Source organism: Dendrobium catenatum, unplaced genomic scaffold (genome assembly GCF_001605985.2).
Source record: "Dendrobium catenatum unplaced genomic scaffold, ASM160598v2 fragScaff_scaffold_1223, whole genome shotgun sequence".
NCBI lineage: Eukaryota > Viridiplantae > Streptophyta > Magnoliopsida > Asparagales > Orchidaceae > Dendrobium > Dendrobium catenatum.
The window spans coordinates 301,490-317,748 of NW_021319685.1; the positions used below are offsets into that span (position 1 = coordinate 301,490).

At 33.5% G+C, this 16,259-nt stretch overlaps 1 protein-coding gene across 3 annotated transcripts; it reads right to left on the reverse strand.

Moving 5' to 3' along the window:
* Positions 1-554: 554 nt before the first annotated feature.
* LOC110098103 lies at positions 555-9,730 on the reverse strand. Of its 3 annotated transcripts, none has more exons than XM_020824819.2 (5): positions 9,533-9,730; positions 6,137-6,590; positions 5,306-5,362; positions 4,995-5,129; positions 555-849 (listed from the first exon to the last, which is right to left on the reverse strand). In XM_020824819.2, exons 2-5 carry the CDS (start codon positions 6,551-6,553, stop codon positions 784-786), a joined length of 675 nt encoding a protein of 224 aa, XP_020680478.1. In that variant the 5' UTR covers positions 6,554-6,590; positions 9,533-9,730; the 3' UTR covers positions 555-783. The 3 variants fall into 3 exon arrangements, with proteins under 3 accessions (XP_020680478.1, XP_020680477.1, XP_020680479.1); XM_020824818.2 differs by having other exon boundaries at positions 6,137-6,556; positions 9,533-9,729; XM_020824820.2 differs by lacking the exon at positions 4,995-5,129 and having other exon boundaries at positions 6,137-6,556.
* Positions 9,731-16,259: the final 6,529 nt, after the last annotated feature.

Genomic DNA, 16,259 nt, shown 5'->3' on the forward strand with positions numbered 1-16,259 from the left:
CGCCATGAATATTATAAGACAACAAAAAAGACAAAGAAATCAATTAGCCATATAACTTAGATTTAGTATGAGATAACTTATATTTCATTCTAGATTACTTTATTAATATTTTTTAAAATAACTTTTTAATGATTTTTTTGAACTTATTTTTATTTTAAAAAATACTTTAAAATACATTAAAAAAAAACTATATCAAATGAAACCTCATTTATGCAACAGACATTATCACATGATTAGCAGAGGAAAATCACCCACGTTCCCTGGTTCGTTAAAACGCAAGTCACCGCCAACATTCCGCCTCAGAACATATTTTCATTCATCTTTAGCTGAACGAATGAGTTTTACTTCGATTTTTGTGAAGCATAAAAATACTGCTTCCTCATATACCCTTAACACAACCAACCATCTTTATTTCTACCCACGTGCTTCATGCTCAATAAAAAGGTGTATATTAGTATATATTTTCTCTACCATTCATACTCAAATGAGTATTTTAATACCCATTTTGTTCCTTAAAAAAGAACATCTGAATTACTATCACAAACCAAATTGAATTAATCATAAAATCAGTTGATCAATCTCCAATATACTGAATTATTATTGATGAATATGAGAAGCATTTAAACGAGAGTTTCTTGTATGCGGCCTTGCAGGGAATAGGAAATCGTCATACAATTGTTGAAATGATGAACATCCGGAGGATCAATATATACATATATGTATAAACATACTGCACTCGTGGGAGAATTGCCCCAATGGTATCAGAATAATGAATTCTTATAACTATTTGTAAATCCACTCATTGGACCGCCCTCCACTCTCATCCATATCTATGAAAATGCTAACCGCCTGCACAGCACAGAAGAGAAGCATTATGAGAAAGCCGAAGGAAAATAAAGAGAAAATTAGTAATCTCTCATGTTGTATGGATACAAGGGATCAATAGGAAGTGTTTGACAATCAATAGGAAGGGCAATTCGCAGCTTAAAAATACCATGACAATACAAAATCAACAGATAGCTTAAGATAGAGCTTTCTTGAATCCTATAATCACACCAGATTAAAAGAAATTGTCTCATACAGAAAAAGGCCAATTACATAGGTTTGACCTACCATCCACAATCACCATTTCATCTATCCCACGGTGGTCACCTTTGCCTCGATAAAAATGGAACATTAAGATTTTTCAAAGGCATACTAACCTTTAAATTTTGCCTCAAGGGCATTTCATAGGCTGTGCAGAATTCCTAAAGGATGAACAACCAAAGATCATTCTCACATGCAGTTATAAGCTTTTAGCCAACTTAGGATTTGATGTAAATCTCAAGGTTCATACTCATTAGGAACAAAAGATGATTGCATTGATATAACCAATTTGACCACCTGAATTTTACTTTTATTCAGTTGATTATATTTTAATAGTTTTCTAAATTTTTAAATTTAAGTTTAAGTTTTGTCATGCACATTATGATGCTGGAAAGAAGAAATTGTGTCCTTTAATGTTTTGCATTTCTGTTTGCTTTATTAGTCTGGTTTGTTTCACTCCGTAGTTCATTGGTTCTACTACTTATGGTAAGGTTCCTACAAGATTGCTTCTTGCGACTTGGCTGGTTTAAGATTGTCGTTCCCTAATTAGCATGAGTTGCATTCCTTCAGAATCGTTGATTCCTTGGATGGCACAATATTGCTTCTTGCGGCTTGGCTGGTTTAAGATTTTCGTTCCCTAAGGACGCAATGCTATAACTGGCTTAATGTATTAGGTGGTTGCGATATCATTATGGAAATTTCTATAATTCTTTAAGATATGGTTGTAGAACCAATCCTAGTAGAGTTTGGGTGGGTGCATGAATTTATTCATTACATCATATAGTTGCACTAAAAAAATACAAAACCTAAGCTTTTATTTGTGTTTTATTTTTTGCATTTTAAAAGCATGTTTGGTTTGTGTTTTTATCTATTTTTATTTTTATTTTTTATTTTTTGAAATAAATCAAATTGCTTTCAAAAATACTAAAAAAACTTTATGAAATAAATCAAATTGTTTCCTAAAAAAGATAGCCAATCAAACAAATAGGAATAGTAAAATTCTACAACTAATGTGAATAGAATATATGTATGACATTTAAACAAAGTGATAAGATAATGGTTAATCTAAATCATGAGTGACATTAAGTAATTAATTGCAAGAAAGGACCAAATAAAAACTTGCAACTCTGTGAAACAAATGCATATAAATTGGACTTTTCGCGAAATTTTAAAAATAGACTTCAATATGTTTGATTAATCTTTATTTATGAGAATGCCACAAATGCCTTAAATTCTTCTATTTTTCCATCTGTTTATTGGGATGTCACTTTCAACACTTATCAAGATAATTCTATGCATCTTATTCCGAAAGCTATAATAAATGATCAGATTGTGTCCACTACAAACGGAGGATATCAAAGTTATGTATGCATTGGCATAACAAATATGCATGTGATAATTCAAAGATTATTCTAAAAAATGCCAGATTTGCTTGGCAAGTATCAATTGCTCAATTTGTCAGAGCCAACTTTTACCAAGCCAACCAGGGTTGATGCAAATCACAAAGTTTATACTTGTTGGAAAAACAAGACGTATGCTTTGAGATGAGAAATTTGACATTCTAAGTTTTTATTTTATTTTAATAGTCTTCTGATATTTTAGATATAAGTTTTAGTTGTGTCATGCCTATGATAATGTCTTAGAGAAGAATTTAATATACTCTAATGTTTTGAATTTCAGTTTCCTCTTCTGTTATGCTTAGGTTCATGATTTTATTGGCATAATGTGTAGTTGTTTGGTTTTATTGCTCCTTCAAACCTAGTGCATTTGGTACCAGCTTCCGAGGGAAGCCATCTCCTTATACTGATGTATGGCCAAAATTTGATATTTTGACCATTTATTTCTTTGTTTTGATTCCTATTCTATAATTTTAATTCTTGGTCTGCTTACATGGTTAGATTTGTTCAAAACTAATACAAAAAAAAAAGAAGCCGCAATAAAGATATTAAAAAATAGAAATAATTCAAAACATGATTTTGATAGCTATGGATTGTATTTAAATTAACTAGAAAAATAACGAATAACAAAACTATTTCCAGTAGCGGCACACTCTCAATTTAGAAGATACAGAAACAAATTTGAAAAGTTCAATTAAATTTATGCATGCGGTGTTTGCAATCAAACTTTTCCCTAAAACATTTTCATCAATCTTGAAGGGAGAAAGAAAGGTTGGGGACACTTAGTTTATACCAAGGAACCTATGATGCACCGACACTTTTCCTCAAAGAGGCGTGCAGTGTCCGACACCGTGTCCGACACGACACTCGTCCGACACTCCTCCGACACGTGTCGGACACGCCGAAAATGTGTCCGATTAAAAAATATTAAATGCAAATTGACACGCGTATCTTAAATATTTTATGAATTTTTTTAAATATAATTGCTTGTATTTTGCGATTTAAACTAAATTTCTTATTTCCTATCCGCAACATCAAACCAACGTCAGCACTTAATACCATGGTTTAAAATTGCGCAATATGAGGCTCGCCTTGAGGCCCGCCTTTGCGCAATTCCAGTAAAAAACGCCTCGATGCTTACGCCTCGAGTTTTTTTTATAAGGCTTCCGCCTCAACTTGGTTGAGGCCCGTCTTGAAGCCCGCCTCGCCTCACTGGCATGAGGCTTACGCCTCACGCTATATATATTAAAACTTACATAAATCTTGAAGTAAATGTCTGACATTGGACTCTATAAGAGAGGAGGAAGGAGAGAGAGCAGTTCACCATAATGATGATTCAAATGAAGAACCCCTCTTTTTGGCAATGAAGGTATTTTCATCTCCTCTCTCGGTGACTGATAAATGACATCGACGCCTGACTCTCGATGCCTGAAATATTAATTGTTGTTTTTTGAAACTTACCAAAAAAAGCTAATGTACATGCTCAGTACCGCTAGGTATCGCTCGGTACAGCTCAGTACATGCTCCGTACCACTAAGTACAAGCTCGGTACCGCTAGGTACATGCTCGGTATCGCTTAGTACATGCTCGATACCGCTCGATATCTTTCCATACAAATAACTTACGAACTTTAAAAACAAGAAGAACTTCAAAATTACTCTTACCCTGGCAGGTCGAACCCCGCCAGGGGGCAGCGCCCCCTTGGACCCCCGACAGACAGGTATATTGTTGTATTCATGTTATCTTATTATTAAGATATTTTGATTTCACTTCATATCAATTATAATTTCTATGTTGAAGGATAGTAATTCAAATATGTAATATTCATTATGATTTAGGAGGAATATAAATCTTCGTCATCTATCAAGGAAATCCCACTTTATATGACATGTGATAATAAGATGTGGGATGTTGCTGGAGATGGGTTCGAGTTCCTTGATGACATGGGATTATTGGAGGTTACAAATCATTCTCTAAATGAACCAGAGTTGGAAGCAATGATATTCAATGATGATGATATTGAAGGCCAAAGATCAACCTCTGAATCTAATTCTATCATTCCCTCTATTGAGTAGTTGGACCTTCATGTTATACTAAATGATTTTTTCCTTATATTTTTGTGATTGTACTAGACATTTTGTACTAAACATCTTTATGTTATAAGCTAAACAAATTATCATGAAATTGATCTATTATTACTTGTCATTTTTAATATAATGTCATCTTAATTTCTATATATTATATTAAAAAATTATTATGCCGTGTCCACGCCACACCCGTGTCCTATATTTTTAAAAAATGTCGTGTCTCGTGTTCGTGTCGTGTCCGTGTCAGTGCATCATAGCAAGGAACTGAAGCCTTGTCAAATAACAGAAGAAATACTATATTTTAGAACAGATCATGATGTGATGCAGAAATATGTTTCATTGAAATCAATCTAAAGAAGCTTATTTCACTATAATTTTTATTATTTAGGCAGAGGTAACATCAAGAGAAATGAGAAATAAATACTTTTCCTATTCGGGGTCGTTCTTTCAATTTGGCGAGACTATTTCGGATATGTGAGACAGCACCCCAGCATTTTAGAGTATTCGCTATATCATCAAGCCTCAGTATGTACTCCTCTTCAGTTAACGGAAAGGATCTCTAAGTAGATAAGAGGAAAATTAATCATCTATATGAATAGAGAAGAGTAAGCACCGGCATACAAGCATGAATTGCAATTAACAAATTTTCCATTAAAATTTAAGATGCTAATGTATCCTTATCAAATGATGCTCAGATAACCTATCTTCCTAAGTTGAAAAGATTATTATAGCTACCTGCTCCATGTACTTCCACATGACATTCATTGCAAGTAGGTTTCTCCCCATGAATTCCTACACCAATGATCCAAGCGTAAGTTAAAAATCTGGAAAAAACACTCGCAAAGAAAGACTAATCAAGTAAACCACATTGATGATGCAAATGGGCAAAAAGAAAACAATCAGTCAAGTGAACCATAGATAGAAAGGTTTTACAACAGACCACCATAAACAAAATGACATAAAACTGCATAAAAAACCTATTCCATCATAGAAAGGCCAATAATAATAACAAAGAAGTACATGAGCGCTGAAAAAAAAAAGAAATAATGTGGAGGAATAATTCTTCTTTGTCATCTATTCACCTGCAAGAACACAAATATATGATTATGTGAATGAAAAATAATATGAAGTTGTATTAACACCTATATTAAGATCTATTATAATTACCTCCCATTATAGAATGAGAAATAACGAAAATGTAGAATTATAAATGATTGTATTTCCAATTCCATCTAATAATGAGCAACCTTAATGTCATCATGTGCTTTATCAGTGATTTAATCATGCAACTATTTTCGCAAAAGCATCAGAGCACTATTAGAGATTGAATCATGTAGCTATTTTCCCAAAAATATCAAAAGAACTTACACTATTTTCCTTTTAACTAACTATCAAGATTTCATTCAAGATGACTACATTTCTTACAAATGGAACGTAACTAAGTTGGGAAATTCTTACACATTACCCAAAACTGATAGGCTAATTGCAAATAGAAATAAAAGTGAATTTTAGCATTACAAGGGCTGCATAAAAACAAAGAAAGAAACTACACAATTAAAAAATTACCTTCTTTATAAGTTGAACATCATAAGATCTTCCATATTTATTCCTGATAAGCCTTGCAAGATCTACTCCACTAAATGCAGATTCATCTTGCCCAACAATCCTTTCCAAGTCCTCACGTGATAAACCACCTGGTACCTCCTTACATTCATTAGGCGATGTTTCCTCTTCATCTAGACTTTCATCATCTAAGCTGTTACCTTCTGCATCATCAGGAACTACATGTACAGAAACTAGCCGTTCTCGTGAATTTCTTCCACGCAACTTGAATGACAGTCTGGTTTGAGTAGGTGTTCCTCTGGACGGAAACTCTACACCTGAAGATCCCAAACCCTGCACCTTAGTTAGTCTGGTCTTCAAGAAACTCTCATGACCCTGAAGCAACAAATTTTGAGGATGTTGTAATAGAACACTCATCATGCCCTGAAATCAAATCCCTTTATCATTCTCCTAAGGCCTGGGAATAAAACCAAAAGCTATTTTTATTTAAAAAAAAGCTCTAACGATTGTTCAGTGAAACCCATGAGTAGAACGTCAGAAGTTCAGGAATATTATGGAACACACTCATTCAGCAGTTACTAAAGTGAAAATGAGTAATTCTACGAGCCTTCACTCTCCAAATAAATCCACATAAAATGGTATTTTCTTGATTCCCATTCCCCATGTTCGCATCTTATAAGACCCAATAAAAAAGAAAAGGGCCTTATATAAAGCTTTCAGCACAAGAATCGGTAAAATCCTAATCTATTTCTGGATTTATTTGGGAAGTGAAGCGTTACTTACTAAGATATGATACTATGCCGCCAAAGAGGGTATGAAGTGGAGTGCTACATAACAATTACAAGAAAAGCTTTTTCAAAGATGAAGCATTTAAAATCAAAGTATATTTTCTTTGAAGTTGAACTTCCAGTATCAAAGCCTACACAAATTTTGTATCAAATATCAATAATATCAATCTCTCACAAACATATATAAGTGTGCAAGCTGCTTCCTTTCCCTAAATATTACTATTTTATGTAAAATGACTGATACCAATGAAAAATAAAAAAAAAGGTGCAGAAAATACTAAAATAGAGAAAACAGGTGTCAATATCTCATTAGTTTGGTAAGTGCTTACAATTACAATATTAGTGATTAATCATGTGACTTCCTAATACATTCAAACTTCACAGTGGAAATGCAGTGAGCCTGTCAACATCGCCAAGGCATGTGGCAGTGCAGGGAAATTTTCTGTTAAGCCTTGGATTTTGAAAGAAAGTGCAGCTCTTAAGCGCAGTTCCAAACAGATATTAGACCAAAATAAAAAATAAAGCCTAAATTAGGTTTGTTGATTCACAACATGTCAAGCATACTGCAAAGGAGGATGCACCATCTTGTAAATATGGATGCTTAAACAAAATAAGATTTGATGTTGTTTCTAAAGGAAAAAGTATGAGGTTCTTGTGAGCTAAAAAACACTGACCTAGATTTACTTTTCAATGGTATTAGCTCAACCCGCACCCCTTTCTAACTCTTGTTTCTCCACCTCCATTTTCGTAAAGCCTCAGGCACCACCCCATTCCTTCCTTTAGCTTGATAACCCTTTTAGTCTATTAATTAGCAGAGTGATGCTATGATTTGTGGCGACTCATTAAACATTTCAAGGCAAGTTAACCCTTTTATGGAAAGTCGTTAACTCTTTAGGGTAACCAATTAACACCTTTAATTTCAGAATTTTTTTCTCAATCCTTTACCTCGCAAGTATTCGAGAACCTAGATCATCCCTAAGTCAACTAGCACTTGATATGATTGACATTTAGCTGACTAAAGTTTGACGTAGCAGATTCGCTGGAAGTTGGATGTATTCTAAGAAATTACATGACCATTCTATCTCCAAGGGAAGTCAACATGGACCCCCTCTCAATAAAATAGCCTAAGTTAGAGTCAACATAAACCCAAAGAATCCTACCTTGGAGACTTTTTACAGTCAATAATCCACTCTTTGCACTGAGTTACAAAGAAAATATCTTATTTTGAAAGTAAATATCGATATGTTCTCCAAGAATACTATAATGAAAAACTCAAACACTTATAAACACATAATATGAAGCATACTAGGCACAACACTCATCATGTTCACAAGAAAAGACTTTATCGATATTTGAGAACATAGTCCAATAAATCCTACCTTGGAGACTTTTTAGCAGTAAATAATCCACTCTTTGCACTAAGTTACAAAAAAAATATCTTATTTTGAAAGTAAATATTGATATGTTCTCCAAGAATACTATAATGAAAAATTCAAACACTTATAAAAACATAATATGAAGCATACTAGGAACCACACTCATCATGTTCACAAGAAAAGACTTTCTAGATATTTGAGAGCATAATCCCAATAAATCCTACCTTGGAGGCTTTTAGCAGTCAATAATCCACTCTTTGCACTAAGTTACAAAGAAAATATCTTATTTTGAAAGTAAATATTGATATGTTCTCCAAGAATACTATAATGAAAAATTCAAATACTTATAAACACATAATATGAAGCATACTAGGCACCACAATCATCATGTTCACAAGAAAAGACTTTATAAGACCTAATTAACCATAGAGACTTTTGCCAATAGTAAACCCCAACCCCCTATATCATACAAGAAAAATCTTTGGGATGCATATTCTAATCTATCTTCCAATGATTCTCATGAGCCCTGAGTTAGGATTTGATGGTTTTTGCCATCCATTGATCTCTATTCTAATATAGGAATATTGTTAGACTCTTTCTAAGCCCACAATTCTAGAATTAAACATTCATAGGTTTGCTACAGAACTCCTAGCATCATCAATTAGAATGATTATTACCTGAAAGCATGGAAGTTTCAAGATGCTCAATTATGTCAGCAAGCCAATAAGAAGTTTCCATGGTTTCTGTTCAAATTGAAATAGAGAAAATCCATATGACGATGATGCCATTTACTAATAAAATATTAAAGAAAAACTTACCTAGGCAATTAGACAGATGTAGAGAGTAGCGCTTAATAAATGAGACTAATCGGATTTTCAAAATACATAGCTTTGCACCCTAATGTCAACCAGCGAATGTTTCTCATAAAAACTAATCAAAACTGCAGATCGACCAGCTCCAAGTCAGTATTCTACTAAGCTTATTTATTACTGGTTTCTTAGCAGCATTAAAAACTGATAAAAAAAATCATATAGAAAATATGGACTTCTCGCAAGCTCCCTTCAGGCATCGAACAATCTACAACAGTCTTATAAGTAGCTAATCAACAAAATTTGAAAGAGCACAAGAAGTTCTGGACTACAAGACATCTGCAGCTGTATAAAAAACAATAATTCATCGGGGAAATAAAAAAACGGGTAAAATATCGTATAACTAGAAGCAAAATGGAGCTATACCTCTCTCATAGCAAACAACCAAAGAAGGGGGAGAAGGCTACAGAAGAAGGGAATACGAGATAATCAAGAAACCCGAATCCAAATGTTTGGAATAAAGCGTCAGGGTGCTTCTTCTCGTCAGCAAAAATATCGGCTGCGAACCTTTTCTTTACATTTCCCAAGCAAGCCGCAAATGAGTGGCGGGGATTTGTTCGGCCCGAAGCTATCTGTTGTTCCTTCGCAACAAAATTATAGTTCCACCAACTCTCTATATTGGGTCAATAGGTCGGGTTCGGGTTCAATTCAAGTTGAACCTGACATAAACGGGTTGATCTGAATCCGACCCGTTTAGCTAAATGGGTCAAAATTTATAACCCGGACCTGATCCGCACGGGTGGTCGGGTTGACCCGACTCGACCCGTGAACCCGGCGGGCGCAGTTCTGAGTCTCGTCATGGGCTTGGGAGTCTGGCCTCGTGGGCGAAGGCCGAGCATATAGGGTCTGCGACTTGGGCGAGGCGACTGGCGAGCGACTGGCGAGGTCGAGTGAATCACGCGGACGACGAACAGTGGAGTTGAAGTGGGCAAGCCGCTTGCCGCCGTCCGCTGCCGAGTGAGGCGTACGGCATGGGAGTCCGGCAACTGTGGGTGAAACCCGGCGCATCACTCGTGAGTCGTGACGTGTGGTGAGGTGAGGCGGCCAGATCGATGCAGTTACTCAATTAGGCAGGCTAGGAGCCTCCTGGCACGAAATTGATAGAAGGCGGAAAGGCTAGCCGCTAGGAGATTTCGGTTTGAACTTTGAAAGTCAAAACTGCAGTTAGGCGGGCTAGGAGACTGCGGACCCGGATCCGGGTCAACTGTGGGTTGATTTTGGGTTTTCGGGTCAACCCGAACCCTACCCGAATTCTAAACAGGTCAAAAAATTAGACCTGAACCCGACCTGTTTCTTAAACGGGTTAGACCCGAACCCGAATTTTTCGGGTCGGGTCAGTTTTTAACACCCCTATCTATGATATACTATCCCTTAAACCAATTTCATCATGACAATTTTTTTATTACTTTTTAAAATAATTTTTTAATATAAAATTTTTTATTTTTATGCTAAACTTTATTTTAAAAAGCAACAAGAAAGACGTCCCAAATGAAATATAAGAGTTCATCGACATGAAGATTATGTATGTATAATATATATGAATTTATCTTAATTTACTCGAATGTTCCCAAAAAAAATATTTACAATTTATCTTCTACTCAATTTATCATAATCTTTTTTACTCTTTCGTAAAAAATGAATCGCCCGTGAGTTGGGTTGAACTTATAGAATAAAGCTCGAGCTCGAACTTGATTAATTAACCAAGCTCAAGCAAATGGTAACTCGAGCTCGGCTCAAGTCATTTAGGGCACTGTGTGAGATTGTAGTGAGAATCACATATAAGCGATATGAATTTCATTTGTAATTGTCATTAGAAGATGAACTATGTGCACCTCGCAACCTCATAAACCATTAATAGATCACCACCTACACCTTAGCATTTATTGGTATTTGCTATAAGAGAAGCTCAAGGCTAGATGAAGTATGCTTGCACGCTTCACTACATAGTTTGCAAAAAAAATGAGAATAGATATATAGACGCCTAGGACCCTACGGGCCCAGAAATGCACATGATGTCAATGTGGATTTGTATGGATCGTCCCATTATTCCAACTTAAGCCCTCATGTTATGTAGAATTGAATTGTGAGAAGTATCCAAAAAATTAGGAGAAATTTTTTACATTTAAAATCCATAGTATTATTAAACTTTTATATCCTTCTTGGTAGAGTGAGAAAAGTTTTTACCCTAATGGCCTTCTCTCTCTCTCTCTCTCTCTCTCTCTCCCCCCCCCCCCACGCGGCTATGTCGGATGACCTCCCTCTTCATCTATTTACTATCTCTTGAAATATGTCCCTCTCTCCTCAACCTCCTCATAAGAAAGCCCCTTCAACAAGCCCTTACTTTTAACCCAAAAATCCACAAGTTGTTGAATCACAAATTATAGATTGGAAAAAGCTTTTATCTTCCAAAACCCAAATTGCTAATAGCTTATCAATTTCATCAAACCTCAGTCCATTACTATAAACTTCTCTGAGAAGGAAACTTAGAGAGGATCGAAATGTGGGAGCTATCTCTAGTTGGCTACTCCATTCGTAAGAGACCATATTATGAAGATTTATTCAATTCCATCTAATAGTCATGGGTGCTTAAAGGTACTCTCACTCTCCTCTCCTTAAACAATGACTTCTTTTTACTGAAATTCTCCACACCTAAGATTATTACCTAGCTTAGCCAAGAGGACCTTGGTATTCTCTAGGGAACCTTTTTATTTTATCTAAGTTTCCTTCTAAATTGAAACAAAAAAGAGAAGAGTTTAATTCCTTTCCTCTTTGGATTAAAATCATAGATATCCCTCTTAGTTGATGGAATCTTTCTAGAATTTAAAAAATAACTAGTTATATTGGGTTTCCTCTTGTGGTCAAATATCTAGTTTTTACAAAATTTAGGCTCACCTTTGCAAGAGTTTGAAAAGTCCACATAGGTTGTTAAACCTACACAATTGTCCAAAGGCTAATCAAAAGGGGGGTGAATTGGTTATTTTAAAAACTCTTGGCCATTTTTAGAAATAATGTTTAATAATTTTAAAATAATTTGATTTTCTTTAAAATATACTTTTCAACCATAACTGCAAATTGCAGAAAATCAAATGAGGAAATAAAAAGAACATAAAGGTTTATAGTGGTTACGTCCAACAAGACCTACATCCACTCCCTAAAGATTCCTTCTTCAGGTGTTGCACTATTACCAAAGTGACTCTCCTTTTACCCCCACAGTAAGGCGGAGAAGCCTTACAATTTTCTTCTCTTCCACCAATCCCTGGTGTAGCAGAGTACCGTCATCCTTTCACACCCTCCAAGTGTCGACAGAGTACTGTTGTCCTTTCATACCCTCCAAGTGTCTGCAGATTACCTTCATCCTTTCATACCCTCCAAGTGTCGGCAGAGTACCATCGTTCTTTCACACCCTCCAAGTGTCGGCAGAGTATCATCGTCCTTTCATACCCTCTAAGTATCGGCAGAATATCATCATCCTTTCACACTCTTCAAGTATTGACAGAGTACCGATTCTTCTCCAAAGATCTTTTCTCGAGCAATTAGAAAGAAGAAAGAAAGAGAATTGACAAAAAAACAAAAGAGATTCTTACGTTTGAGTAGCCTTGTGAATCCTTTACACTCTACTTGCAAGAACTCTCTCTCAAACACTCTCCCAAATCACACTTTCACTTGCTCTCTAAGAAATCATGAAGATTATATTCGTTCAAGTCAGTTTCTAAGGACCTTTTATATGAAAGACACGAAAAATCATCCAGAAAATTGAAAAATTCAATTTTGAGAGTCCACGATTATACAGTATGATCAATAATCATACGTACGAACATTTTAAAATTTGCTCGTACTAACCTATACGAACCATTTTCGTACACGATGATCGTAACGTACTAACTATTCAGAAATTTTTTTGATTCGTCAGGACAAAAAGATACCACACAATTTCATTCTTTGGACATCATATATACGAACATGAAATCGTAGAGAACGAACAATTCAGGAAAATTGTGATATTTGTTAGGATGAAAAATGACCCATTCTTTCCGTGCTCTGGACGTCGTCTGCACGAACATAAGATCGTATTGTATGAACAGCTCAGAAAAAATTTAATGTATGTCGGGACAAAAAGGGACTCATTCTTTTCGTACTATGGACATTATGTGTATGAAGGGCACTTCATACAGTACGATTAGTTCAAAAAAATTTAACGATCGTCGGGATGAACTTGTGCGTATCTATTTCGTACTCTGGACGTTGTATGTACGATAATGAGATCATATAGTACGAATAGTTCAGGAAATTTTTGATGATTGTCGGAACGAACTTGTACGTATCTATTTCATACTCTGAGCGTTATCTATATGAAGGTCTCTTCTTACAGTACGAACAGTACTTAATTTTCTTCATCTGGTTCGCATATCTACTTGCTGAAGGAAATAACTGAATAAATCGTTCCATATGAATGTAAATCGTACTGTATGATTAGTTTAAAAAGTTATAAATTTTTAACACTCCCCTAGTGTGTATGTGCATGCTTACTCAATTACAATCATACACTCTCAGACTCAATAAAAATAAAAAATATAGACTCCAGTTACAATGAACCCCTATTCTAATCTGATTTAAAGTCTTCTATAATCTAGAGTATGATTTTCTTGAAATATTAATACACATAAATAACAAAAGCAATATATCCAATATATGTTAGGAGAAAGAGTAAAGAAAATAATAATATTTAGAATCATAAAAAAGACACATGATATGAAAAACATAGTTATGAAAATTAAGATGCAACAATCTCCCAATTTTGATGATGGCAAAATAATTATTGTTTGAGTTAACATTTAAACCCTAAATTTATCCTTAGCTCCCCCTAAATGAATGAACATATTTGAATATAGGGATTCTCATGAAGATAAAAAAACTGTAAAAACAAAAATAATAAAAAGACAACAAAAATACAAAAGTACAAGCACAAAATACGAACACAAAAATACAAATCAACAAACATCAAGCATACAATGTTATTAAACACAAAATATTAACACAAAAATAGAAATCAACAAACATCAAGCAAACCATATTATTAAACACAAAATACAAACACAAAAAATACAAATCAATAAACATCAAGCAAACAATGTTATTAAACACAAAATACGAACACAAAAATACAAATCCACAAATATAAGCAAATAATATTATTACTCCCACTTTTGACAACAACAAAAAGGGAAGTTGAAATTGAAATGAAATATGTCAAACAATAAACCAAAAGAATTGACTTAGAAAATTTTTTAAACTAATTGCAATAACAATTATAATTCTATAATACTAAAAAAAATTTAAAATTTAAATCAAAGAACAACAAAAATAAGAAAAGTTAATCAAGGTCATTATTCATGCTAGACAAATTAAATAAAGATGATTATTATAAAAATGATGAAATGAAGATTAGTTAACTTCAATTTCAATATAGAATATAATTATGAATTAGATTGATTTGAATTAGAGATTAAATGATAGTGGAAATAACATAATAAAAATTTTTAATTGGCGACATTGCACATCTTTTTAAATATATGTGGCACACTGTGTATCTTCTCTATTTGGGTTAATTTTGTACTTCTTTTTACTTTGCAAACTATTGCGCAATCTTTAAATTTTTTTGCACACATTGTGCATTTCTTTTGATATACTTTTTGGATCTTTCCAAAATCAGTAATCTAAAATCAAACTTTTATAATAACAAAAATAAGCATATTGAAAAAGAAAAAAAAAATAATAATACATCAATATTACAATAATGATATTCTAGTTATATTTGCCTAAAAGTGTATGAAATTGATGTTCTTATCTAAATCCGGTTATAATTTAATTTAATTTTTTTGAAAAATTAGATTTTATAATGAAATGAATTTTATAAAGTAAATTAATTTATAGAAACTCTAGATCAATTACAAAATGTTTTTAGTATATGCATACTAACATTTCAAAAAGTAAGAAACAAACACAAGTTTCCAAAAAACATGATATTCTTCATTGATATCAAAAGGATTAGATATATTCAATACATGGATATCAATTAAAATAAAATACATAACATCAACACATAAAACATAACAAAATCAAACAACTACTATAAATACAGACGAAAGATGATTTCATACGTACGATCAGTAATAATAACTGATTCTAACCAGTAAACCATCCCCATATGTACAGACGAATCCGTACATATCGTACAGTACAATGACATCATCGTATAATACAAAATCTATGATCATCCTAAATTTTGCATGCTCAACTCTAAAACCAATCATAGATATGCTACAAAATTCGTATAGTATGAAAATATTTCATACAATACGAGAAAAACACTTATAAAATAAAGCATAAAAATTGAAAAACTTCTAAAAAAATCCATGATCCTTCAACAAGTGACATGCTTCCAAACTAAAAAATCATAAATTAAAACCAAAACAAAAATAAATACCCATAAACAAATAAAAAAACAAACAGAAATAGAAAACTAAAACAAACACACATAAAGAACATATCAAGTTTGCAGAAAATTTTATCTAAGCATTAAGATCAATCACACCTAATCTCATTCTTAAGATACAAAATGTGTTAAAGGTTAGTTGTTTTGTAAAAATATCTATAAGTTGATTTTCAGTAGAAACGTGATTCAATTCAATTTCTCATTTAACTACATGATCTCTAATGAAGTGATGCCTTATGTCTATATGTTTGGTTCTAGAATGTTGAATAGGAATCTTTGAAATGCAAATGATACTGGTATTATCACAATAAATTAGAATTATGCCTATTGTAAATCCTAAATCAATTAACTATTGTTTGAATCAAAGTACTTGTGCCACATAACTTCCTAAGGCAATATATTCAGTTTCTGCAGTAGATACGACTATAAAATTATATTTCCTACTGGACCAAGAAACTAATGAATTACCTATGAATTGACAAGTTCCAGATGTACTCTTTTGAAAGAGTTTGTGAAAGAACATGGGGTCTTTTTTATTGGTTTATTAGAAACCAAAATCACTTCTTTTGAAAGAAAAGACGTGGATCAACTTATTGGTTC